Source organism: Apostichopus japonicus, chromosome 19 (genome assembly GCF_037975245.1).
Source record: "Apostichopus japonicus isolate 1M-3 chromosome 19, ASM3797524v1, whole genome shotgun sequence".
Lineage (NCBI taxonomy): Eukaryota > Metazoa > Echinodermata > Holothuroidea > Aspidochirotida > Stichopodidae > Apostichopus > Apostichopus japonicus.
In genome coordinates, this window is record NC_092579.1 from 17,247,298 (window position 1) to 17,274,598 (window position 27,301).

General features: G+C 36.3%; 2 protein-coding genes across 25 annotated transcripts in view; one reads left to right on the top strand and one right to left on the bottom strand.

Annotated features, from left to right (window-relative positions):
• Nucleotides 1-13: 13 nt before the first annotated feature.
• LOC139960143 (UPF0193 protein EVG1-like) lies at nucleotides 14-8,700 on the top strand. The gene is made up of 6 exons (XM_071958286.1): nucleotides 14-180; nucleotides 1,401-1,463; nucleotides 2,029-2,205; nucleotides 3,118-3,255; nucleotides 4,101-4,201; nucleotides 4,624-8,700. Exons 1-6 carry the CDS (start codon nucleotides 87-89, stop codon nucleotides 4,714-4,716), a joined length of 666 nt encoding a protein of 221 aa, XP_071814387.1. The 5' UTR covers nucleotides 14-86; the 3' UTR covers nucleotides 4,717-8,700.
• LOC139960138 (MICAL-like protein 1) overlaps nucleotides 7,349-27,301 on the bottom strand; it is a 45,186-nt gene continuing 25,233 nt past the window's right edge. For 2 of the 24 annotated variants that reach the window (XM_071958264.1, XM_071958281.1), the window contains 4 exons: nucleotides 26,580-26,815; nucleotides 19,071-19,100; nucleotides 15,993-16,016; nucleotides 7,349-10,892 (listed from right to left, as the gene is read on the bottom strand). In XM_071958264.1, coding sequence (XP_071814365.1) covers nucleotides 10,774-10,892; nucleotides 15,993-16,016; nucleotides 19,071-19,100; nucleotides 26,580-26,815 — 409 coding nt within the window. In that variant the 3' untranslated portion in view covers nucleotides 7,349-10,773. Of the gene's footprint in view, nucleotides 10,893-15,992; nucleotides 16,017-19,060; nucleotides 19,101-22,202; nucleotides 22,268-25,628; nucleotides 25,687-26,579; nucleotides 26,816-27,301 lie in introns of all 24 variants that reach the window. The other 22 variants (XR_011790384.1, XR_011790381.1, XR_011790383.1 and 19 more) reach the window with 22 other exon arrangements.

A 27,301-nucleotide genomic window follows, 5' to 3' on the forward strand; every position in this document is an offset into this window, starting at 1 on the left:
TGTCGAAACACCTTGGAACTAACCTCAGCCGTCGAAACACCTTGGAACTAACCTCAGCCGTGAAGGGACGATCGAGGTACGCGAAAATGGCTTCAAGCGGCAGTAACAAAGTGACGAAAGGAGGGATGTGGGACTCTAGGACACCCGCTTACAGCAAAGGAACTCAGGATTTATTGAAAGGTCTGACAACTTATATCTGTTTGTAAAAAGTGGTGGACTTAATAATAATTTGTAGGCCTGCCTACAACAATAGGCCCATGCTATGTAACGTCACGTTAATATACGTTCGTAGTAGTCTATAGTTGCTATGGAAACATTTCAGAGAATTGCAAATAGCATAATTAGGACCGGTCATATGAAAATGATTTCATACAATCGATGATCTTCCCAGTACGAAATAATTTTTCGCCAAGGAAGATATCCACAGTAACTGTGAAGGTTAGGCCTGTAGTATAAAATAAAAGTAGCATTAGGCCTAGCTCATAACATTTCGCGAAACTAGTACTCATGATCCAGGCTAGTACTGGTTGTCTGTACATGGGTCATGATTGCCTATCATTCATAGTCAAAGTGGATCGAGAACTCAGCCAGTTAGGTTCATGTCAGTGGAGTGTAGTCTGGAACCATAACGATTTACAGATTGTGATAATGTGTATATAATTTAGAAAATTTGGATTTGTTTAGTTGCTGTATAGTTAGTATTGCGAATTTCAGAACACTGCAAAGTTTGGACACCCCTAAGAAATACATGATTTCACCATGACAACATTCAGCAAGAGCCAATTTCATGGAAAACTATGAAGCTACAGTTAATTTTCTCCAAATTGACCAATATGCAAGAAAGTACATATATATTTGTCAATAAAAGGAAGTTATAGTTTTGGGGTGTTTTAAGGCTTAGGTGTCCGAACTTTGCAGTGTCCATGCTACTGATACTTTGCCCTGCTGTAACATGAACACTGCGAAGTTTGGACACCTAAGCCTTAAAACACCCCAAAACTATTACTTAGACCGAGGGGGGGAGGGGTCCGGTCATAGAGGGCACACAGTGTTAAAAGGCAAGTTCATTCTAGGCACGGTAGGAGGTGCTAAGGTTGTGTGGAGACAGGTAAGCGAGGTACAAAGTAAATTTAGCATATATAACAAATGAAACACAGAACACACATGACTTGTATTATTGACACTTGCTTAACCAAACAGCTGTGAAACACCTTACACTACTAGAAATCTGGCAAAATGACCTACTTTTTCATTTCCAAACAGTCTGGATGCTAATGGCACTAACAATGTAAGTCTCATTTAGGGCACAGAATTTGATAGAAATTACTTGCATACATTTACCTAGTTTTGATATTATTTCTAGATGTGTTGTTTAATATGTTTGTTTTTGTTTCCAACAGTGATGATGGCAGAATCAAAATTGACAAGTTTTCAACAGAAACAACTTTCAAATGCTATGAAAGGTACAGTATACAGGCCTAAATTTTCACAATCTTAAGTCATTTCCTGTAACATGCAAGTTTCTTTAAAACAGCTTAATTTAAATTTCACATTGGAATATGCCTGCATTGCAACCCACATCAATTCCTGAATTGGCTTTGTGAAAGCAAACTAATAATGAAATTACATGATAGATTCCATGAATTTGTTTTTGTTCTCGTCTACTAGTTAAAACATGCCAGTATGAATATTTCAAGGGAGCATTTAAGTATGAAAATATTTCCTAGCAGGGATTCTTTCATTTCAGAAGGCAACAGTCTATCCTTAAATTTAATGAAATCCCTTTTCCCCTCACAAATGCACACTGAACAAATCAGGTAAGTTCATGCATGTACTGTTTATCGTGCAGAATACAAATCTGGCATAATGACCTACTTTTTCATTTCCAAACAGTCTGGATGCTGATGGCACTAAGCAATGCAAGTCTCATTTAAGGCACAGAGTTTGATAGAATCTACAGTACTTGCATACATTTATGAGCTAATTTTTGCAGATTATATTTTTTTTTCTTTTATATTTTTTTTTCAGGTGGGGAAACATTGCCACTGAGGTGTAATCCGACCAGTAGTGGCAACGGACCAAAGAAAATGAAGTCACCAAAGCCAAAGGAGATCACTTTGGCAGGTCCAGCAGGATTAAGAAGCAAGGAATCAATTGAAGCGTCAGGGGCATACGAAAGACCAAAATACAGACCAAGTTACTCAAGTAAAGACTTCTACGTATCATGGTGACACTGTTTCTTTCCCCCTTGTGCCTACCTATCCATGCACTTTTACTATGTGTGAAGGCGCCTGTTGCAATCTCTAAGTGTTGAATATGATGCTTTTTCTTTCATTTTAGTAAGGCAAAAACTATATGAACAGTTATACTATTTATTTAAAAATGAAGTTCACACCTGTATTGTACACTAAATGGCTACCTTCAACCCCCCCCCCCCCCCCCTCCCAGTATTTGTCATGCAGTCAATCTACCAACAATGTTTGCCATTTTTGTTAAACTACAAGTTTGGCGTGGACTGTGAAACATGTTACGTTAATTTGCATTTATCTGAATATATATGTGGATCCATTCATTTGGTAATTTTTAACCTTTTCTCATCAATTTTTGGGCCATTTGAAATTCATTCTTTGCTTCATACACAGGGTTTAATCAGTTTCTTCTGTTTTAAAAGTTATCAGTCACAATGTACATAACATATATTATATAATAATATAAGAAAAGATTTATTCAGAGCCAAACACAGCTTCAGTCAGAGAAGCTGACTTTGCTAGTAAGAAACAGGACTGGATTCATTATAGTCATGAACTGGTATAATAAGTAGCCATCTGCCATGGGCAAGGATATATAAAATACTTCATATGGAACCCAAATTACTGTACTTTACATCTGGTGCAATATTGTTGCTAGGTGCATATCAAATGATTTATGCAATTTTGAAAGTTTGAACCAGAGCCATCTAGTGTAGGTTTCTTCCAGTGTTTGTAGAATCCATATATTTCTGTTTTTGTTGTTGAAAATGTCAAACACTTATTAGGTAGAATGAGTGTTTAAGATATTTTCATTATTTGCAATATTCATGGAATGTTTCCCCACTCTCTTATTTCTGTCTCAAATCAGAATCGAAGGAAAAGGATAAACAGAGGTTACAGAACATCATGGCATTTGGTAAAGATTTACCAGAAATCACTCCAGAGCAAAAAGCTGCCCTCATGCGAGAACCAACCCCTGAGCCTGAGGTGGACAGATTTGAAGAATGTAAGCTTAGATAGATTTTATCGATATATTTAGTCATTGATGAGCAAAAGAGTGCGGGTTTACTCCTTTCCCTTGAACTCTGCTCAAGATCAATTTATGCACATTACTGTAGTTTATTAACATAACTGGGTGGAATTAAGTTGGGCTGATTGAGGTTGTCCCATGATCACAGAAGTGATCATCAATGTCTTACGAAAATTTCACATATAAAGTTTGGCAAGGAATCATTAAGTCTATTGGCTCTCGGATATATTAATGGAGTTTGATGCAGGAATTACCTACAAACATGGTTAATGGCAACTGTGGTTGTTTGTCATTCAATTGTTCTTCATGCTATCCTAAAACATTTCTTATGTATGCAGGAATATGATATTTAGCTCTCAATTAAAAATATTTGTCTGTGACATGTGGTTATTAAGTGCTGTTGTTGATGAAAAACATCTCTTCTCCAGTTGGTGAAGGCCTGATGAACACTGTGTGAGCTATAGTTGTTTGTTTCTACTTGCTTAGCAGTTTTAGTTCAAGTTTGTGTGCAGTTAGACAGAAGTAACTAAAATAAAATAAAAATGTTATAAAATAGTAATAAAACATATAGAAAAACAGTTGAATTTACGTACCTAAATATTATTCAGCTGCTTGACATTGGGACAGTTGAGTCAGGCTGTGTTCAGTGGTGCAGTGTGTTGCTGGCTTAAAACCAACTAATTTTGTAGGTTATCATTACAGTAAAAGTTCATGAATTTTTCCAAGTAATAACACTGAAAAATGTAGATGAACTGTGTACATACTTTCTACCAGCTCCTCTACAGTATGTGGTTTTAAACATTCAACTTTTTGTCTTTCAGTGGAACAAGAAATCCGAGAGCGTGCTGAATTTTTGGAAGATATGAAAGCATTAGGCAGAGAAAAGGAATATTTGCCAATTGTTTCAACAGAAATATCACAGGTTAGTAACTTATCTGGACATTATAAAAAAAATTGTTTGCAGGCAGTATAAACAAGGAATTTTACCCCTTTCGTATTATCTACCCGTCCAAAACCTGACTTCTGGCATCTTTCCAATGCCTAATAAGGTAATAATAGTAAAGTGACTACATGAAAACGACATTGTGATTCCAAGTTTTTAGGCTTCCTATTTGCATAAGTGTAAAAACAAGGAATAGCACAGTTTGATGTGTGTTGTACATATATGACATGATCACAGGTGACACCACAATGCACTCACAATATGATAGATTCTGTATTAACGTTTTTCCCCATAAAATAGAACAAGTTATTAAGGTGGTATCAATGCATTTGCTTTTCTTGGTCTCTTTTTAATTGCTCTATTGTTTTCCCGCAACGGTTATTTCTGTTTTTGTCTTCTAGAAAGTACGAGAGATGGAGCTCATAGACGCTGAACGAACACAGACTTTACGGAAGGCTTTATCTGAACAAGGTTCTGGTCTGCCTTCTTCTTGAAGCTAATAGCAATTATAAGATGTGGCTACAGGGACTGCTATGACTGAACCGTGCAAATATCATCCTATGAGCAGGAGAGGCAGCTATTAGTTAGTTAACATGCTCATTAACATATACTTCATTCCTGTCAGGAGAGGCAGCAATTAGCTAGTTAACATGCTTATGAACATAAACTTCATTCCTGTCAGCAGGAGAGGCAGTAGTTACCTAGTCAACGTGCTTATTTAAACATAGACTTGGATATAAGTAGGCTTTTGTACTAGATCATGTTTGGCAGTTGTCTTTGAATGGAGGCCTTCTTTCTACCTTTCCTCAGACTGTAAATTAGTGTTGTCTAAGCTTAGAGGTCCTTCAACGTAAAGTTTATCTTCAGTCTTCATGGTCGAAATGATAAAGAGGGCAGTATGCCAGAATTTGAAGAGAAGTTTGTGGGCAGGTAATGAGTGGTATTGTAGCCGTGTTAAAGATAAACTTATTTTGTGCTGTCAGTGTCATCAGTGATTTCATGCTTGCTCCACCAAGCAAATTTGGCAATTTGAATGTTGGTGAAAGTTCAATTGCGTGACCTTGATTTTACTCCACCTTGAAAACGATTATTCCAGCCAATTTTGGTTCTAGTAGCTTTAGTGTGAAGAAATAGTTGTATATTCTTTGTAATTTGTACAGTTGTTAATTTAAATCATTAAAACACATAGGAAACATTACTTCTGTTGTGGTTCTTTTACTTGTAGTTATTTTTATTTCTTAGAATAGATGGTGGTTTCATTTATGATACCATATTAATATTCCATGAGCCCAGTCTACCACTCACCAAGAAGTACCTTTTTGTTTGGTACTAGGCAGTCTTATTAATCCATAACAGTGTTCTAAATATTAATAATAATGACTGAACAAAGATTTCCTCCCAGCTTTCTTCACCAAATTAAAGGGAATTGCTGGTTCCTTTTTTTATTTAAAAAGATGCTTAAAAGATATTGTCTGCAAATTTAGGGTCAAATCTACATCCTCATAGCATTTTGTTATTTTTCAAAGTCTGGTGATATTTTGTGCATGTTATCTAGACAGCAAAAGCAGAGTGAATGATGCCATCACAGCAATTCTTTATTGATTTTAAACCGACTTATAAATATTCACATGTATGATTGATTCTAATGTTGAAAACTTGGTAAATAGTTGGCTGACACTAGATTATCAAAACTATCTACAATCAAAATGAGCTTATCGTTAAAAAAAACCTTGGCCTCGTGAAATAGGGTTACTCGCTCTGCTCATGTTATGGGCCCCATTTAATCCTCGAACACTAGGCCCCCAATTTAATCCTTGAACACTAGGCCCCCAATTTAATCCTTGAACACTAGGCCCCCATTTCAATCGTTAAACAGCTGCCAAATGACCGGGGATAGGATCATGAAGCTCGTTATCTAACACATTATGATGCAAACAACTTGAAAGAAACAAGAAACAATACTACTTTGTTTTGAAATTCATAACTTGTTTCAGCTCAGCTGAACTCACAGGAAAGCGACATTAAGAAATTGGGGGCAAAAGAATCTAATTGTTACAAATAGTACTTGCAGTAGATGAAAATTGCATAATTCATAAAAAAAATAGTATACATTTATCGCAATAAACTGAATATATATGCAATAGTCATAAACATTCTTGCTTATAGAGTTAAGATTTATTCGTAGAATTAGTAGAATAATTGTAATGTTAACTACAAAAACAATTTCACTTAATTGCAATTACACTTAACAACGATTTTTACGGCACCGAAAAGTGTTTTCAATTCATAAAAAACCTTGACATGTCTAAACACACTTTGATACGGATAGCACCTAATACATTATCTAGGAATATTAGGTGGGGTAGTACATACAGCAAATGAAACCCACTTCAATTTAACCATTGAAAGCCAGGCACTTTATGCTATAATCTATCCTCATCCCCCTCCCCCCCCCCCACCAAAACCTTATACACTACCATCAAAATTACACCAATCCATAACTCAAAAATTGTTTATTTCATAGATGGCAGTCAAAACTCACATTCATAATATCAGATAAGCGGTATATAAGCATCATGGGCACAGTAGGTTTGGTGGTATAAGTTTTAAACACCCACCATGGTTTTTGCTGCCTGGTGGGGTATAATTATAAACAATTTTTGTGGCTAAAATCACAGCATGACAATAACCATATAAGGATGACTTTGAAACAGAATCTGTCCACCATGTTGTTTTTCATTTTTAAACTAATTTTGGGAAGAGGATGCAGGGAATACTCTGAAAAGAACAACAAGAAAAGGATTAGAATATGGGTTAACAGGAGTGACATGTCCTTAGTCTGTTCAAGAATGCTCATGTCCAAAGGTTACAAGCAACTATTATGGTCGCCCATCAATTCAGAGAATGGGAGTTGACAAGAAGGGCCACACCTTCATGACCAGGTAATAAATGCACTGAGGAACACGTACTTGTGTTATTTCTGTTGCTATAGAGGCAATTGCCATATTGTCATAGCAGGTTTAATAAGACGGATGTCTCTCAACTGTCCATTTTGCATCTGGCAACATGTTGATTGCCAGGAGCCAATTTTTTTCAATGTGTTTTTTTTTTTTTTTTTTTTCCCCCAACTTCAGTGTGTGAACTAATTTGAAAGTGAGGAATGAATGCTATCGAAACTAACAGAAGAATATTATGACAAGACCAAACCTTTTAGCCAAAGAACTAACAGTATGAAGGACCAATGTTGACAAGCTTTTACTTGCCAATTTTCCTTTCCACTGAGAAATATTGTACTTTGGTCATTATGAATTTGGTTATTTTCATTATTCATAAAATTATGCCTATTTTCTCTTGAAATCACCATCACAAATCAACATCATATTATGTAAACACTAAGACATGAGAAAACTTAACCATGAATTAATTCTCATGTCAAATGGAAGAATTAAAAAACTAGCAAAGTACAAAATGCTTTGTTTGAATCATGGAAAACGTAGATTTCGATGAACATAAGACACAAATCTCATCACATTAATTATGGACTACATAATTAAAGATATATGTGGCCTTAGCATTACTATGAATGCCAACTTACATATATATCAGAATGTTTAAAGCAAAGGAATAAAATGTTATTCATTGGTGTCAACTTAAAGCTTTTGATACTTAAATAAACTTATCTAGTTGGTTATTAGAGATTTAAGGCACCACATTTATTTTCGGGAGGTTAAAAAGGAGACACACCCACCCATCTTTCAACACTCACCCCCTCCCCCCCCCAAAAAAAAATCTTGCTTCTTCTGGGACATATTATCCAAGTTTAACGAGTCCTAGTGCCACCTAGGGTATGGAACCTTTTACTCTCTCTGGATTTTTCATTTCATATTTTCAACTGAAAATAGGATGCTAACACTGAAAAATTGCAAATCAGTAGGTTATGTTCAGGGCTTTGATATTTAAGATTCAGCAATCCCAAAAGTCATCTGAATTACAGAAATTAAAAGCATGATCATAATAAGTAACGAACTTAACACAATGAAGCAATCACGTGGCTCAACGACGTCAAATTTAGAATTGATCGAGTCTTCAACCTTATGTGTGAAGGAACATTGAATCAGTCATATCTACAGAACCAAATGGACTCATAGTTTCTTATCTGTTTTGGGGAAAAGTTGGATATGATTGAAGTTATCTCTGTCAAATAGACCAATCTTGATGGTTTAATTTGTGTCTCCTTTAGGTTTTAAGCCAAATTAGAATGCATAGTCCAAAAAAAAGAAGAAAAATATCCACTTGAATAAAAGGAAGTGCCTGCTCAGGATGATACTTTAAAGTGTAAAAATGATCTCAACCAAAATGTGTTTGTTACGTTGTTCGGCAAATCTAATCTAAACATTAACAAAAATCATGTTCTCACCTGTTGAATACTTGGTAAAACATTTGCATGGGTATTTAAAACATAATACAGAAATAAAAACGACACAAAACAGTAACAAAAATTACAGTATTAATGTTACATGAATATTACAAAATTAGCACCGACTAGCATAATTACCTCTAGAAAAAGAAGTCTTCATCAGAGGTTGTGTAAGAAGGATATTATGTGCAATAAGAATAGGGGCATAGGGAAGTGAGAGGCAATGGGGGTGCGGAAGGGTGGGAGGTTGGGTATATCTGAAAACTATGTTAGGTACATTTCTAGGATAAAATAAAACTTCTTTTTCCAACCCCTATGCAGCTCTGTGACTCTATACATCAAACTTTCCATTCCATTAATTAAACAGCAGAAAAACAAATAAACTATAAATGGGAAATATTATATCAATTTTACTGGCCAAAATACCTTTCCGTATTAAGTATAATGTAAAACATCATCTTCCAAGGTTTTCATTGATGCAAAATATATTTTTAAGATGCAAAATATGAGTTGTGGCTAATAACAACAACATGGAAATAGACAACAAAAGACAAGATAAGCCAGCCAGCTCGGTCTGTCTGCACGGAAAGATCTTAGGACCTCATTAGAAGCTCGAAACAGACTGACAACTTACTGAAAAGGTTATCAGTACCTCACCCCAAATATGCTTGAAGATCACAAAATGGTCATCCCCTGCTCAAATTTTAACTGCTGCCATCAAGTAATTAGACTAACAGTAAACTTGAATATTTTCCAATCATAACACTGCTAAATGTCAGATTTGTCATTCTTGGATTTAAAAATATTTGGGAGCAATATGTGATAACCTATACTACAGCAGACACACTATGCCAGGTCCACTAAACCTAGTTTTACTATGTTTGGTAAATAACAGGATCCAAAAGAAAGAAGAAGAAAAGGCTGGAGATATATTATCTAAATATACTTTTAAATATTAATAGTGACATTTACAAATGCGTTTTTTTATCAAATTCTTAGCGATAAATATAATTTATAAATTGTATATTGACAACAAACATTAGATGTACAAGAACAAATTCATCCCCCCCCCCCCAAAAAAAACCTTGTTGTATAACGGACATCTTTGATCACTGGAACTTTACAGATCTGAATTTGTGATTCGAGATTGATCTGAAATATGGTACCAGGCCTCCTAGAGTACATACTGGGATTATTGTATTGTACAGTCTATAAAGAAAATATTTAGCAGAAAGATTATAATATACTTCTATTTAAACTGCAGTAAGAACGAAAAGAGTAATGAAGACTGCCCTCTATGTCAGGGAGCATTCACATTTTAATAATATCTGAGACACTTTCACTGCCTTCAAAACTGCTGTGGATAGGAGAGGTTGCCCTCAATCCCCACCACCAACCATATTAAGACAAAAAAAAATATAATAAATCATTTAAGTTATAAATAGTAGAGTACCTTTGAAAAGCATGGGCTAAAACTTTCATCGTGGGCACATGCAAAGAATTTCATTTTCTCCGACAACCTTAGTGTCTGCTAATACTGCCATCAATGATAATTGGCTACTTTTTTAGCCAAGTTAATACAGTTCTATAGTAAACTTGATGGACACATCAAAGAAGAACATTACGCACGGACTTAAACCGTTCCTGCTACGTCACAATTGCCAGACTTCCAAATTGGCGGAAGTGACCTTTGACTTAATCTACATCATTACAGGGCTGCACACTGTACATATGTATGGGCTGAACTTCTCAAGCATGGTCTTATTCTGACAAAGGCCCAAACATTTGGATCTCCAATTGTTGCCATGGAGATGGATATTAACATATCAATGCATGGCCAAGCTGAACCCTGAGCTAACACATGAAGAAATACACCCATATGAGATTTGTGATCAAAAATGAAAAAAACAAAAACAACACCTGTACAAAAACATTGGGCAGTATAAACCTGCTATAAACTCGGGCAGTTACCCTACTATATCTGGTGACCAGAGTTACAGCATCTACTGCACCGTGTCATTAACTGCCGAGATGGTAATCGTCATGACGATGTCGTTACTTTCGAACCACGATGCCTGGTAATGGAGTAGTTTATAGTTCGGATCCAGAATCTGAACAATCGTTGCTACTATTCTCATTTCTTCGGTGTCTTTTCATCATTCTTTGCTTTGACTTTATCTTTCTCTTTATGTTTCTTCTTCTTCTTTTTCTTCTTCTTTTCTTTCTTGGTCTCAATCGAGTCCCTGTCCAAGCCTGCGGATAGAGATCAGTTGGAATAACATGTGAATACGTCATACGGAGGCACCTGTACAGTAGTAGTGTCAGAACCAATGTAAAACTCAATCCTGACAGAGTGTAAAGAAATTGTATTGAACCAACGTGAAATTGAATTTACTGTACAGCATGGAGCAGGCAGCTATTGTGGGCTAAGTGCAGTATGTTAATAGCTGAAACAACCTGAGGGACCCATATTTGCTTCAGAAGTTCTCTGATTCCTTGATGCTGATGTTGACTGACCCCATACACGTCATGAAGGGGTAGTTATCTACACTATACATATTTGAGTTACGAGTGGAATATTGAAATCTCAATGTTCGGTGGTGCTATGTTTCAAGAATGATGGTCAAATGCCCCTGTTCAACATCTCTAGAAACATCCACTTCTTCTTTTGTCACATTTACCTTATTATGGGACTTTTTAAACTTGGGAATGATCAGAATTAACACTATATTAAATCTTGGGACAATTTGAAGGACACTGTTTTGCGGGGACGCTCCATGAAATCTGGAGACTGTCCGCAAAATTGGGGACCTTAAATAATCCTTAATACACCAAATATTTTTTTTATAGTATACATATACTGTAGGAAGAAGGGAGACACCATAGTGTCACTGATACTGTCCATAATGAAGGGTGATAATAAGCCCGGACATAATATGCCATACGCGTTGAAGATTGTTTACTCTCAATGGTTAACAACTTGCTGTATACTCATAAATGAACAAAAATGAAGATAACATTCACATGAGATGCTCTTACACCTTTAGAGAGAGAATTGGTACTCACAATTTGTACAATAAATCAGTAAAAAACCAGCAGAATTATATTTAAATGTGAAAAGGAATCTTGATGTTGAAATGTGGTGCATTGGATGACACCTTTAAATGACTACAGGAAACTAAATGTCTACTGGATGAAATCATGTTGAAGGGTGCCAGTAGATGATAAACTAATGTAACAGGACTTTACCTACCATTGAGTAACACTAAGAAGATTTGATGACAGTGATGACAAGCAAAAACAAAATGTTGCTTTGAAAAGTGAAGGACAGAATATGGATGCTTTTTCTCAACTCATACTGGTTTAACATCCCCTGCAGGAGTGCAATGACTATACAATTAGCATTACATCCTTCAAAAGAGTCTTTAATTTGGAAAAGGTCAAATATGCTAGACAGTCATATTATTGGTCACTCATGGAAAATTTCAACAGCAATTTCACTGCCAAAATGCAGCAGAGCATTTGATCCCATTCAAATATTTATTGGTCTGATTTAATTTACCGGAACAAGGGTCAGAAACAACAGGCAAAAACCATTGTTCCCTTTGAGCATGCTTAAATTTGAGCCCATTATTTTTGACTAGCGACCTTTAGTAATCTTCAGATCCCTGCCACGTTGTCACAAAATCTCTGAAGGGTCATGTACGGTATTTTGTGATACGAAAACTGCTAGAAAAGTTGACAAAATGGCTACAGTTTCATAACTGTTAGCTTTGGGAATATTTAACTTGTAACTAGTAACCACACTGTACTGACAATCTCTATGTGCCCACAGTTTCCATGGTAACATACGTGTGCAAGGTTCTGATCATCACCGTAGAATTGGTATCATGAAGCGAGGAGTGCTGCACAGAATAGCTGCTGCACAGAATAGCTGCTGCACAGAATAGCTGCTGCACAGAATAGCTGCTGCACAGAATTGCTGCACAGAATAGCTGCACAGAATAGCTGCACAGAATAGCTGCACAGAATAGCTGCACAGAATAGCTGATACAAGAGCACTACCATGATTTACTTTGACAACTTGTGAAACACAAACAAGGAAGCTTGTGCAAATGTGCAGTAAAAATAGCTCATGAAATGAAAGTGATCACTACTGAAAAAAGAATGTCCAAGGAAGAGATGTTGGATGTGATAAAATGAGAAGGTTTTGTTCTTGTCATTCAATTGTCATTAGCTTTCCATTTTGCTGGGGATGTACTCGGTGGAAGACAAACAGAGAATTTCACAAAATTTAGCCCATGTTCTAATAAAACAAACCAGTGCAAAAAAAAACAAACATCTACTTGCTAAGATCAGACTGGACAGAAAATTAATCTTCCTGTCGGCCACTGTGACACTTTGCAAAACTTAAACCAATCTGCATTCAGCAAGACTTACAGATGTATTTTACTCCCATGACAAAACTTGAAATAATGAAAATATTTGTATACATCACATGAAAATTTAAAATGTTTACATGTACACTGGCTGTCTGCTACAATGAATATCATACTGTGTCATGAGTAAGCATCTTTAGAACTACATATATTGTTCACAACACTAATGAAACAGTAGTTTTTGAATAAAATATTTTTGGTGCAGAGGAGTCATTGCATATTCCTGGATGACAGCTGATGATCTGTGATATCATCACGGTAACCATGTTCATTAAAAACACTTTCAAGTTCTTTAATTAGCTTACATCTCCTTGAAATTTGATACATTTGGAGTTATAGCCCTACTAGATGAGGTATGAACGTAGCTGACATGGCACTGACAGGCTTCAAAACTTGAAATATGTTTGGCAAAAATGATGAAATGGTAAACAGTATTATAAAGAAATTAAAATGACATGTTTCACTCGATAACCATGATGATAATTCCTCCATCTGCTGTTGCTTGATACGTGAATTAATTCATGAACCTTCTTTGAATTTCACAATGAACCCACTCAAAATGCCGGACATGTGCATGATTTGCTACTATAGTAAGAACCAGTTAGGTATCCGGATTAAGCAAGGACTGACAGATCATGGCAATAACATTAAAATAGGCAAAAACCACGTACAGGCATGCAAGACCAATGTTAAAACTACAGATTTTGCTAGTAGAACATAAAGTAAATTTTAAAGTCTTTTCACAGAGAAGCTTTAAAAAAATGGATGATATCAGTGAAGAGGTCAAGGTACTAAAAGAAAACAAAAGGAGTAATAAAACCAAGAAATAGGCAAGTATATACCAGGTAACCTTGAAATTGAAAGAATATAGTACAGTAGCTGAGAAAGTAACTGTGAGAAAACCTTTATATTGAAACCTTGTTATTGCCAGAATGAGACCAGGCTTTGAATATGATTGTTTGTTATTCCTATTCGGTATAAAGCTAAAAGCTTTAAATTGTCAATATTACGTTTCTGGTGGATGTTAGACCCAATAGTTCATTCCTGTGTTAGTCTGATACAGTAAAAACTATATTCATTTGGTTACATGTAGAGAACTGTACCACACTATCAACTCTTTGTAATTCACACTGGATTGTAATTAGCAGAAAGAGATTTCTCTTCCTGAAGGTAAATCTCTTTAGAGTACTAATGCATGCCATATCTTAACCTTTTATCTGGACAGCATTTATCTAGTTGAATTTAATGGTGCAGATTGCAGACATTTTTGCTTTGCTTAGCCTTCCACTAGAATGAGGAACCCTAATACATGCTACATATTGCTGTGCATCTTCACTACATACTCACTTCACTACATACATCAAGACTAGCATACTAATTACATGCATTCCCTCTGCAGTCCTATTTTCCAGGTCTAACAATAATGTATCAAATTACTAGCACCTTTTGTACATTGTACACACATCCAGGCACTGTCCATACTTTACTTAGTCTAACATATGCTAATATTAGCTATATAGTGCCTTACACTGTTTCCTATCTAGGTTATGTCCAATCTTTGCCAGGACTGTAATATCATCCATCTACTTGGTTGAGTCTATATACCACTGTACACCAACCATCCAACCCCCATCCCATTCCAAAGCCCGTCCTTTCACTTGCAGCTAGGACTATATACCATCCCTGTGTACCTACAGTATAGTCTGACATAAATTGCAAACTAAGTATGAAATATCCTTAACTTTTAGCAAATTGCATAGACATTATCAGGATAATTAAGTCGAAACACCCCCCCCCTCCAGTCCCTTGAGGCACCCCCTTTCCCTATGTCCTATATGTGTGAAAGCTTGCGAACATTTAAATTTTTTGCCATACTATAAAATACTAGAAATGAATGTTCTTTTGAAGGTCAAAGGTAATGATGTTCTCTTTGATTTTGCTCCAGGGTTTAGTTTTATCCTTTAACTATGTGATTTCACTGAGGCTTTGAGCAGATTCTACCAGAGTAAGATTTAAGACTTGTAAAGCAAGGAAAATTTCTGCGCCTTACTTTGCACATGCATTCAATTTCACTGTGTGTATTGTAAATGGGTGCCTCAGAAGTTTTTAAGGTTGATGTTTACCTTCTCGAACTGTAAACAATTTCAGCCATTTTTCTTTGAGGCTATGTGGATTAAAATCGTGTTCGGAAAAAGTGGTTACAATTTTGTCTTTCAAGTTTGGCAACTACAGTCAGTCTCTACATCATTGCAGCAACATACTGAATGTATTGTGGATCACAGTATTAAGCGAATTAAGGGGTAGTTGGGGGGGGGGGGGAGGGGAGCATGCAAATTTACCATAAATACCTTTGAGTGAGAGATAGCAACAACCTATGATATCCATTTGATAAGCACATTTAAGAAACCCATATTTTTGTCACGTTTTCAAGGCAACATAGCAATTTAAGTACACTACATGCATTCATGTACCACCTGGCATCACAGCAAAGCCCAATGTTTATACCAGCCTCTCTGTAAGTGCAACAAGACCAGCCACTTCAATGCTACTGCATAAAGTATTGTTAGTACGTTTTCATCTATATATCAACGTTTAGTGTGATATAAGGTCTAACTTGTACATCAATGGAGGAGGGTATTACGAATCTTTGACAATTACACAAATGGAGGGTGGCATGCCAGAGGCAGACGGTATAAACTGAACGATCAACATTTCACAAGCAGGAAGAATTCAAGATGGTTCTAAGAGGATGGGAAAATTTAGTGGAAGAGGCCTGGCAGAGAAAAGTATGGACACGGAAAAAAACAAAGCAGAAAAGTTAAAATGAATGAAGAAGAAATGTCACAAAGAGGGTGGTTTCTGAGAATGTTTACAAGAATCAAGGGTTGGATTGTAACTAGAATAAACATATTACCCAAATCTGGCTGTAAGAGCTTGCCTGAAAGAGAATTTGAAAATGACAATAATAGATCAATAAAATAACTCGGGCAAAACTGGTACTAAATACTATCAAAATTAAAGACGGTTATATTCATATCCACGATGCTAAACACGGGAGGAGTTCACTTCAAAATGCACAAATATATAAACTGAATGCTGAAAAACTTTACGTCATGCACTGAACACTTTTATAAGATTGATTTAATAAAAAGGAAAAAAAAGGAGCATATTTCTGAGCAGAAAAGAAAATGAACTTAACTCATGAGATTTTTAACTTTTTTTCATGAGTACTCACCATTCAGTGTTTCACCCCTCCATTTGCCAACCTCATCCCTCCCCCCTCCCACCCCAAAACGTCATGTCAAAAAAATTATTTCGGATGGTCAAACGAACTGACCAATTAAGCTAGACGGACATAACCATTCTGTTCTCAGAGAATGAATGAAACTTGACAAGGCCTCATCCTTCTAAAAGCATCAAAAGTTTCTGAAACTATTAAGTGAACAATGCATACACTTTGTACTGTTCACTTCCATTTCTTTTTAATCTCATATCACAGAATATATCAGAATTGTTTTATGAATTATCTATCAATGATTCATTCACTTGGGACCTTCATTACTTAACCAGATTGTCACCGGGAGGAAAATCATTCATTGACTTTGATTTCACCAAAACCGGCAAATACCCATAAAGCAGCATAGATACATGCTTGCCTTATGAAACAAAGCAATCATGTGAAAATCCGATCAAGTCGACCTGACTTACATTCCCATTGGTAAAAAATGAACTGTTGCTTACTACATAAGATGGCGAAAAATAAGGAAGCAAACATGTAGAGAATATTTACTGTGACCTGTTTCAGTCAACCCAAGTCTGATACAGAGGGGTCTAAACTCAGTCAACCCTAATTTGATGCAGAAGGGTCTAAACTCAGTCAACCCTACAGTAGTCTGATGCAGAGGGCTTTAAACTCAGTCAACCCTAGTCTGATGCAGAGGTGTTTAAACTCAGTCAACCCTAGTCTGATGCAGAGGGGTTTAAACTAATTTAACCTTAGCCTGATGCAGAGGGGTTTAAACTCATTTAACCCAAGTCTGATACAGAGGGGTCTAAACTCAGTCAACCCTAATTTGATGCAGAAGGGTCTAAACTCAGTCAACCCTACAGTAGTCTGATGCAGAGGGCTTTAAACTCAGTCAACCCTAGTCTGATGCAGAGGTGTTTAAACTCAGTCAACCCTAGTCTGATGCAGAGGGGTTTAAACTAATTTAACCTTAGCCTGATGCAGAGGGGTTTAAACTCATTTAACTTTAGTCTGATGCAGAGGGGTTTAAACTCAGTCAACCCTAGTCTGATGCAGAGGGGTTTAAACTCAGTCAACCCTAGTCTGATGCAGAGGGGTTTAAACTAATTTAACCTTAGCCTGATGCAGAGGGGTTTAAACTCATTTAACCCTAGTCTGATGCAGAGGTGTTTAAAATAATTAAGGCAACTTGCCATCAGTGTTTTCAGACAGTTTGGACTGGTCCATATTCCTCCGACAATCCTTCCATACAAATAGGAAAGATGCAGCCCAAACTAGGACTGTAAGTTTACTCATTACTGTCTAGCATAACCTCATTCATGAAATCATTTATACACAATGAGATGACAATCAAAACTAGCTGAAAGAATGAGTGGCTGTCCTGAAGCAGCATTATTTGCTTTCTTATGATGCTCGGAGAAAGATATAAGGGATGTTATGTTATGAAATGAAATTGAAAATATAGATGCAGAATTACAGATATAATTTAGTCTTCAATGTGTGTGACATTACAATATAATATACTGTACAATAGTTATGATTGGGGTGCATTTATTGCACATATTGTATAACAGGAAATAAAACAAGTTTGATGTATGGAAGTTAATTTTCTGAATGGTAATTTGATGTACCAGCATTGTTATTAGGGGAGGGAGAAGAGTCCAAGGGATGGGGGAGGGTGTAACAAAATAATATCCAACTGGACTGGGAAATAACTTTTCATACTCTTCTAGACAAAAAGATGATTTCCTTTCCATGCTTGATGCATACATGTACTGTACTTCGAGAAAAAATTATTTTGAAAAAAATAGAGCAATTATGAGGCAAGAGATGATGTTGAAAGATAATGTATGAAATAAAGTCTTTCTGGGGTAATTTACAGTTATTGACTGAATGAAAGGTGGTCTATAGTATGTCACAGGAATGTTTGCAAAGTACAGCAAGCACATAGGGCGACAATCCTGCTTGAGTCAACGTCATAAGAAAAGCAAATTAATGACTTCATGATAATCAGTGGCCTGAGTTGACTTTCTTGATACACTGAATCTGGTCTCTACGGCAATAGCAAGACGCTGACGGTAAAGGTATAGATGGAGTGAACTTTGATAATTAAACCACAAAGTGACACTCCCAAGTACTTTGATATGAGGAAAAGTATACCAACTCTGTGCATGATTAAATATTACCATATTAACAGTTAGTAAAGCCACTCACCACTCTAGTGGCTAACTACTACTACTACCACATGCAGTAACAACTGCTACTGTTTATACTAAATTAACTTTTATTTAATTATCATGATAAAAGATGCTTATAATATTTAAGTCTCTATGGGTAACTATCTAAGATAACAGCTACAAAGCTACTGTTAACATGTTAAACAGCAGGTCCTAGTTTCAGACTCTGATAATGGGCTTGAACCCCACACCTCCTCAATTTAAGTCTCTATGGGTAACTATCTAAGATTACAGCTACAGAGCTACTGCTGTTAACATGTTAAACATCAGGTCCTAGTTTCAGACTCTGATAACCTGCACCTTGGCTACTCCATGAAGTCATACAGTAGCCTTTATTAGAACAGAGGAAAAGTAAAATGGAACCTATTTTACCTGTAGCAACTTTGACATCTTTCCTTCTAAAACTTCTGATACTTTTAAAGCAAAGCAATATTCTTGGGATGAAATTGCAATTGTTTTTTTTTTAGCAAGCAGGTATTTTGCAAAAGTAAAACATACTTCATCTTACTCAGTTTATGAGGCTTCTGTAAGAGTTTGTCTGTGAGGAATAGAATAATCATAATATTTTCAAAATTTGGTTCTTTAAATGTGAATTTCAAAATTATAAAAAAAAACAAAAAAACAACACATTTACAGGAAATTGAAAAAGATAGAGAAATTGCTGTTGTTATAGTGTTATATAATACAATATTAATTTAAAGGATAATATGCATTACTGTCCTTTCGAGATATACGATAAAAGTAAGACCATGCTGAAACAGTGATACTGCTGAATACCGCACTCATCAAACACAAAATGTAGGTAGGAAGAATGATTACCACATTAAGCCTGGATTTTCAATGTAGTACCCAGCACTGTTTTCAACCACCTTTGTACTTCTCTGTACAAGTTCAACCATGCAACCATGTAGTCTTCTGTACAAGTTCAGCCACCCAATGTAGATTTCTGTACGACCTCAATCACCTATGAAGTCTTATGCACAGGTTCAACCATGCACCCATGTACAGGTAGTTTTCTATACAAATTCAACCACCCATGTAGTTAACTATACATATTCAACCACCAATGTCATTTGCTATATGAATTCGACCACTCATGTCAATACGGTTTTCTGTACAAATTGAACCATCCAATGTAGTTGTCTGTACATGTTCAACCACCCAATGTAGATTTCTATACAAATTCAACCACACATGCAAGTTTATGTATGAACCCATAACATCCAATACATTCATCACCTAATCGTGAAAAATCTGCTACAAACTTGTGAATGTAAGGGAAACATTCTCTTGGAAGACATAATATCTTAGGCCCTCACTCAGTCCCCCCCCCCCCCTGCCATTCCACCTTCAGTACAAAATGGTGGTTTGTGTCCCTGCTCCAAGGTACAACTACCATTGCATGATTAGATTAAGTCACTTTACTTGACACAACTTCCATCAGATCTCACATTATAACAGAACAATTATTGGCATCTGTTACTTTTGCAATTTTTCCTTTTGGCGTGGCTCCTTCATGGGGTGTGTTTATCTTAGTTCCATTTAAAGCACAGAGTAAAATTTTATGGATATAGGTAGGCTTGATGAAATAATGCGCCTAATTGCTTGGTACTTTTTTTCGAAAAATGCACAAAGAAGACAAAGAAATCAATTTCTTAGAAAGGATTAAGATAAGCAGCTTAGTTTGACTCTCATGATCAAACAGATTTGACTAATCCCACATCAGCAATATGTGATTCAGAAACATGACTTTGGCCGTCCACTATGACCAAATGACACTACACCATTGTTTGGACTGTAAGAGCATGCTTGTAACAGACATCACAGATTTAACCTTTAACCTTTGATGATTCAACGACACATTTCATGCTTCCTTCCATCCCACAAAAAAAAAAAAAAATAATCATAATAATTATGGAGAAAAAATAATAGCCTTACACTCTTCATTCTATTATGTGAATGCAAACATTAGGTGTACAGGTACATCTAAAATATGTTTTTAAAAAAAAAAAAAAAATTATAATAGTTTGTTTACACTCAATAATCTTCGGCTACACAATGTTAAAACTGTAAAGTACCGTGAATAGTGTGCAATATTCAGAAAGGTGAAGTCTTCCATATAAGATATGCGGACATATTGTACGACAGGAAGAGGATACCATAAGAGGCCATTGGTCAAGTGGGACTTCTGTGAGTAACAGTAAATATGTTGTCCTGTATATGATTTACTACTATGTGACTATTTTATGTTATAAACGTGACCCTTGCTAAGAAATTATAAGGTTTAATGAGGATGGAGTCTGGGGAAAAGGCCAGCATACGAGATCCATAGGAGGAAACTGATCCCTGTGTTCAAAGCTGTTCTTCAGAAGACTGTTTGCTTTCATCAGTCTAATGCGATGTGAATTTTAATGACAAGGGATAGGGGAGGGAGTTTTATCGACACAGTCTATCATAACGACCGATGTATAAAGACTGTTGTATTGGTTTACACTTTCAAAGTAGACACTGGAGATAATATATGAACTCCAGATATCTTTCCATGTGTTTCAAACAGTTTACGGAAGAAGAAGAAAGTAAAGAACTCAAACCCTCAGTGACTAACCCATCTCATCTACCATGATGCTAGCTGATCTCTCCCAGAGGATTTTAAATACCGAATGGAATATTATAACTGTCATAACTGACAAGACGCCCTCCGGAATAAATAAAGAAATGGGATGAACGTATTCTAATAATCGATGCAGACTTTCTGGTGCTGTTTGGAAGGACAAATTACATCCCTATTAAATGATGAGTCCTTGGTGGATGAAACATGAAAGATGTAGTAAATGAATGATGTTTTGAATCTACAAACTACTTAACTGCATGGTAGAAATGCATACCCCCTCCCCCCAAAAAAAACTCAACTTTCCCCAAAAATTAAAACCTAGGGTTTCTTCAGTCAGATTATTTATACACATTATTTTGCACAGGAAAGGTAAGCATGTTTTTGCCAATAGTCAACATCTACTAAATTAAAACAATCCCCCACCCCCAAATTTTTTTAAACAAAATTATATAAAGGGAGAGAAATTTCATACTGCAAAATGGTCCACTTTACACCATTTTAGTAATATGCAGTGACTCCAGTTGACCCAACCGTAACTTTTCACAAACTCTGATTTTACTATACGATATTATAAATACCATCTGGTTTTCTAACCTTCATGCCTGGAAAATTTCATGCCCAGAACATTTTAAATTAACTATATATTAGTTAGCAAAGCTGTATTGTAAATAACATGAATCTAGGACAATAGAAAAAAAACATTATTTCATTTTATTGACTGTTGCGTTCGCAATGATTCAAATTCACAATCCTTCCAAGGCAATAAACACTGTCCAACTACAGGAAAGTCCCATCAAGCTTCTCTTTTAAGTAAAATTATGCCTTTTGTGTTAAAATCTCCAAGAACATGCCTCCGAATCCAACATAAACATTTAATGTAGAAAGTAATAAACGAAACCCGTTAATGATTAATCATGGATGATATATAACTTTCCCTCTAACAGCTACAATGAAATAATAAATGAACGCATGAGATGATCGGTTAAAGAGTTCGATTCTATGGTGACTCTGTATTAAACAAATACAAACTTGGCCTTATGCATCTGGCATAACTTGGTCCTTAACAATCTTTTTTTGATACTCGACGCTCCAACCTGTAGGAGGAAAGATGCCAATTGAAGAGAGAAATGGTTAACGGAGAATGACCACCATGAATGGATAGAGCCATTGATGACAAAGGAACAAGAGGCAGGAGGTAAAAGGGAGGACCAGTGAGAGGGTGGGATGGGGGAGGAGAGGGCCAGTGAGAGGGTGGGATGGGGGGAGGAGGCCAGTGAGAGGGTGGGATGGTGGGGAGGGAGAGAGAGCCAGTGAAAGGGTGGGATGGGGGGGTGGTGGAAGAGGATAGGAGAGGGAGACTCCACTTGTGAATATCTTACATCGCAGTATTAAGATCTGTATATAGTGTATGTTTACACAAGTTATGTTCAAAACACAAAGTGTACTTGAAGTAAGAAAAGGAAATAGGAATTGGATGGGAAGGGAAGGGATGTGGGATGGAAGAGAGGGGACAGGAGGGGGGGAGAAGGGGAAAAAGAAGTATCCACTTGTGACAAATCTTGCACTGTAGAAGTTACTGCACAATTAATGCATCAATTTTCAAAATGTATACCTCTGCTTGAAAGTAGAAGAGAAACTGTTTAAGTTAATCTCGGAAGCTTGAGAGTGAAATCCCAATAGAGGGCAGTATGTTCATAACTATTTGGAACTTTCAAGTACTCTATGGACAATGTTAAGGAGCTCATGTGGCATATTCTGAAAAAGCTCAAACTATATTACATTGACATCTGTTCTGTGTTTTCTTTCCTTCCTTTGACTTATCTATTTCCATGAACAAGATAAAGTCTTATTTTCAAACAGAGAATTACTCCAAAGGACCGAAGCATTTTTTTGGCCTGTCATAGAAAATTCATTGACAAGCTATGATGTATAAGGTCACAGTTGTATCAAAGTATGTAAAGTAAGATAAAAACAGCCCTTGCTAACGATGAATTTGTTACTACAATCTACTTGAACAGACTAAATAACATTTCTCATACGTTCACTGCCGAATCTTGGATAACAACTTTTGAAATAGTAAAGATTGGTCACAATGCGTCAATACAATTTCTTTACACAAATACTCTGTTTGCTTAAAATTACTTTCATTACCAAATAAAACAAAAATATGAATATGAACAATGGAAAAATGACTGGGCAAATATTGAAACAAACTGAAAAAGTGGGAAAGACAATTTTTTGGCTAGAATGGGATTCAAACCTTATTAGAAATAAAACTTTGAAAGATATCATGAAAATTTTATTACTGGAACTTAATCAAGCTACATGGTAATGGAATCCTACTGAATGTGGAATAATGGTTAGTGTTTTTTAATCTATGAAGCATGTGGATGAAAAGATATTAATAGTATGTTAATGATGTAATAAACAATAGATTAAAATGAATTTCTACAATAACAAAAATAGAAATAAATATGAGATTAACAAAAAGGCTTAAAACATAATGCTACTGCATCATAAAAGAGGTTTAAATTGTACATAAAGCGTAAAAGTTATCTAAGAATGACCCAACATTTCAGCTGGCTAGCGACATTGGGCACAGAACTTAGGAGTGTAACCTGGATTACGGACATGTTTTATCATGATCCTGGATTATGCTAGATGCTAAATCAAGCCATATGTAACTATATAGCTGTTCATAATGGTCACTAACATTCAGCAGTTCTATTCTTAACAAGTACAACACAAAGAACAAAGCACCATTTGTACCCTTTTTTTTCAATACAGACTGTGGTATGTTCTTGAGCTGTATTTTTCATTCAAGCTTTCCTTTTCAAGTTATTGCATTGCCAAGGTATTCCTCCTACATCTATTGACCTCCACAACCAAAAAATAGAAAAACCCAAAACAATAGGCTTCTTGTACCAACTAAAGTGTATCTGCATACAAACAAACAACTATATTCATTTCAACTTCACTTTTGAATTTTTCCCTGACAAAATTTTCATGCTAACTGAGATAGATGTACAATCCGAGTCTATTCAAGCTAACAAGAGTAACTACTACCATGTTTATCAGGTTTTCAAATTAGATAAATGGTGACATCAAATGACCTCAAACCTGCACCAAACTTGTTACAATTCTTGCACTAATCAAGGGAGATCTACATACCATTTATGACGTTCAACCAAGCTACACATTTTGAGTTTACGAGATTTTCATACTTCGACATCTGCTGACCTCCAGTGACCTCTGGTCTCCACCAATTACAATAGGGTTCTTATACTCACCAAGTTGGGTTCTACATACCAAATACGAAGTTCAACAACCAAACTGCACTTCTTTAGATATTTTGTTTGAAAGGACATCACATACCCGCACCGGTCCCCACCCCCCCCCCCCACAAACACACACAACACTATTAAGACCACAATGATTCCTTGTGCCTGCAGCATCGATTAAAAAAAACGACAGCAACACAAAACCGTTCTTCCAAACAGCTGGTTCTCAAACGGTTTCATTACTATAAGTTGCAAAAGAGATAATCTAAATTCAAATATTTTTTTTTTCAGTGAGTGCAATTTGCAAAACAGAACATGAGTAAAAAGTTGTTCTAAGTACACAGTTCACTGTCAAAGTAATATTCGGATGCAGCCGAGCAGATTCGATTGACATTAAAATATCAAACATGCTACGGTCGAGAGTACACTGTGCTGCATAGACCATCTGTTACCTAATGTAAGGCTCACTTACATTAAGTGTTCCCAAATGAAGCAAACAACTTGTTAAATATGGAATTGAACAATTGGAATGGGTTTCTAATATGTTTGTGTGACACTGAACTGTAGTGTGTTCAATTACTGAGGAGATGTGTTCTGTAAATTGAAGGAAAGGGACTTTAGGGCATTGCTCGGTTTTTGGTTGTGATAGCAACATACTATTGTCATGTTCTATTTGTCAGTGCTAATGAAATCAAATTGGAGGTAAAGTTGAGCTTAGACTAGTCTGGAAGTGACTGACAAGGCAAAAAAATGGGGGGAGAGGGTAGGGTCGCAGGAAGCAAAATTAAGGGGGAGGCGAAAGGGATGGGGAGGAGCAAGGAATCTTGAGCGAAGGGAAGCCTTCCTCAGCACTTGCTCTTAACAGCTTTGAACAGAGGATTCCAGACATTTGACATATCCTGTAAACTATCTTGAAAATCAGGAACTGTGTTGACTAATTAATTATGAGGTATGACACTAGCAAAACGTCATCAACAACAGTCTTCCTTTGTCAGGTAGGAGAAGCTTCTCTCCAGTTTTTTATTTTTCCAGACAATCATTACTTCGACAGTGAATTGCATTTGCGAGTTAATTTGTTTAGACGTAATAAATATTATAAATGGTATCAATCGTGCTGGAGCATATGAGAGCGGTTTTTATCTGCCAAAGAGTGCATGCTTTTCATGAAACATACTGTAAACCGATCTCATAGCCCCACGGTTCCAAGACTCACTTTAAACACGGCGGTATTTCTAGCAATAAGTAGTACAAGAAAAAACAAAAAGAAAAACATGAATAATTATCCTGTTCATTAGTTTAAAAGAAACTCATTAAGCTGAGATTGAAGCTCAAATATCATGTAAATATGAGCAAATAAAAAAAAATTGAATATATAATGTTGAAGAAAAACAGAAAAGGAACTTGTTATTTTATATTGACTTATTGCAAACTTAATAAAAGTTAACAGGTTACCAAATTTTCAAAATTGTATATATATCTCGATGAATGATATTATTGCACTTATTGCAGTATTTTACTTACCCAGTCTGTCATATATCTTGCCACTGTTCAATACTTTATTGCAATATTAATATTCTTTGCACTGCATTCTAAGCATATATGCTCTTGCACATTTGCCCCAGCCCTCTACCTACACCCCCCCCCCACCCTAACCCCTAATTTGTATCATCACTTGGGCATTTTATTTGAAAAAATGTTAAAAGATTGCATGGCATGTAATATCAACAATTAAAACTCTCTTCCTTTAAGCACCAAAATGATCTGTTTCTAGCAACAGAAGTAATTTGTAACATAGCCTTACCAGGACAGCACATTATTGTCAGTCACACCGTCCGACAACACACAGTCGCTGCATTGATACATAACGCGAGACATTGTTGTCTGTTATATTTTAACATAACCAACCCCGCAAAACAAAACGCACCAAAGATATATAGTGAAGATACAGATGAGTATTGAAGAAGACTCAAACACAAAAAATCAAATGCAAATAATTCCAAATCCCTCTCAGCATAGAGGCTTTAATTTTTTTTGGTTAAATTAACGAGCTTTGTAAAACAAAGACACCGATACAGAGCCTACTGACAACAGCGACTGTGAACTACGATATTAGAAGAACACTCACCCTTCATCTGCATCATGTTACGTATGGTTTCATCTTCCTCCTGCTCTCGTATCCGGTCCTCCTCTAACCGGTCCACGATGGTGCTCCGCTGCTGGACCAGGCCGATCAACAACTCCAGGAGTTGCTCCTCCTTTTCGTTATCTTTATCTGTCTTCTCGTGCTCCTGTTTGTGCATCAGGCAACGCATCTCGTATTCAACTTCGGCATGTTGGATTTCTAGGTCTTGAATCTGAGCTCTAACAAAACAATATATACGGTCACAGTTTTATCACTTTTATTTTGTTCCATTTGTATGTGACAAACCTGCATTTGTGCATGTTCTAGTTCCAGGTGAGTTGAAGAGATGCAAACACAAGAACATGTCACATTTGTACTACATACCATGACTAATGGTGATCTGGGTTTAAAAATAGTCAAAGCTTTCCTCCTCCCCTGCCCCCACCCCCCCCCCCCCTCAACCTACACAACCATTCCTGACAATAGTCAGCAGTAACAAAGGTGACAATACAGTTGATCCCACTCCTAAGAAAACTTTTGCGATTCAGCCGGCTTCTGAATACAAACTTTCTCGTGGATAAGGCCCACAAATAAATGAGACAATAACTTGTATTCTAGCATAATATATATTGAAACTGCTTCAGAATCAATGGAAGGTATTGGTCCCATACTACTTTAGGCTGTTAGGCAATGCCCAACCGGTCAGTCCACCCCAGCTTGCTATG

Coding starts and splice junctions, on each gene's coding strand:
- LOC139960143 (XM_071958286.1), top strand. CDS start 87: ATGGCTTCAAGCGGCAGTAACAAAGTGACGAAAGGAGGGATGTGGGAC. Junction 1,464..2,028: donor ACTTTCAAATGCTATGAAAG/GTACAGTATACA, acceptor TTTTTTTTTCAG/GTGGGGAAACATTGCCACTG. Junction 2,206..3,117: donor ATACAGACCAAGTTACTCAA/GTAAAGACTTCT, acceptor GTCTCAAATCAG/AATCGAAGGAAAAGGATAAA.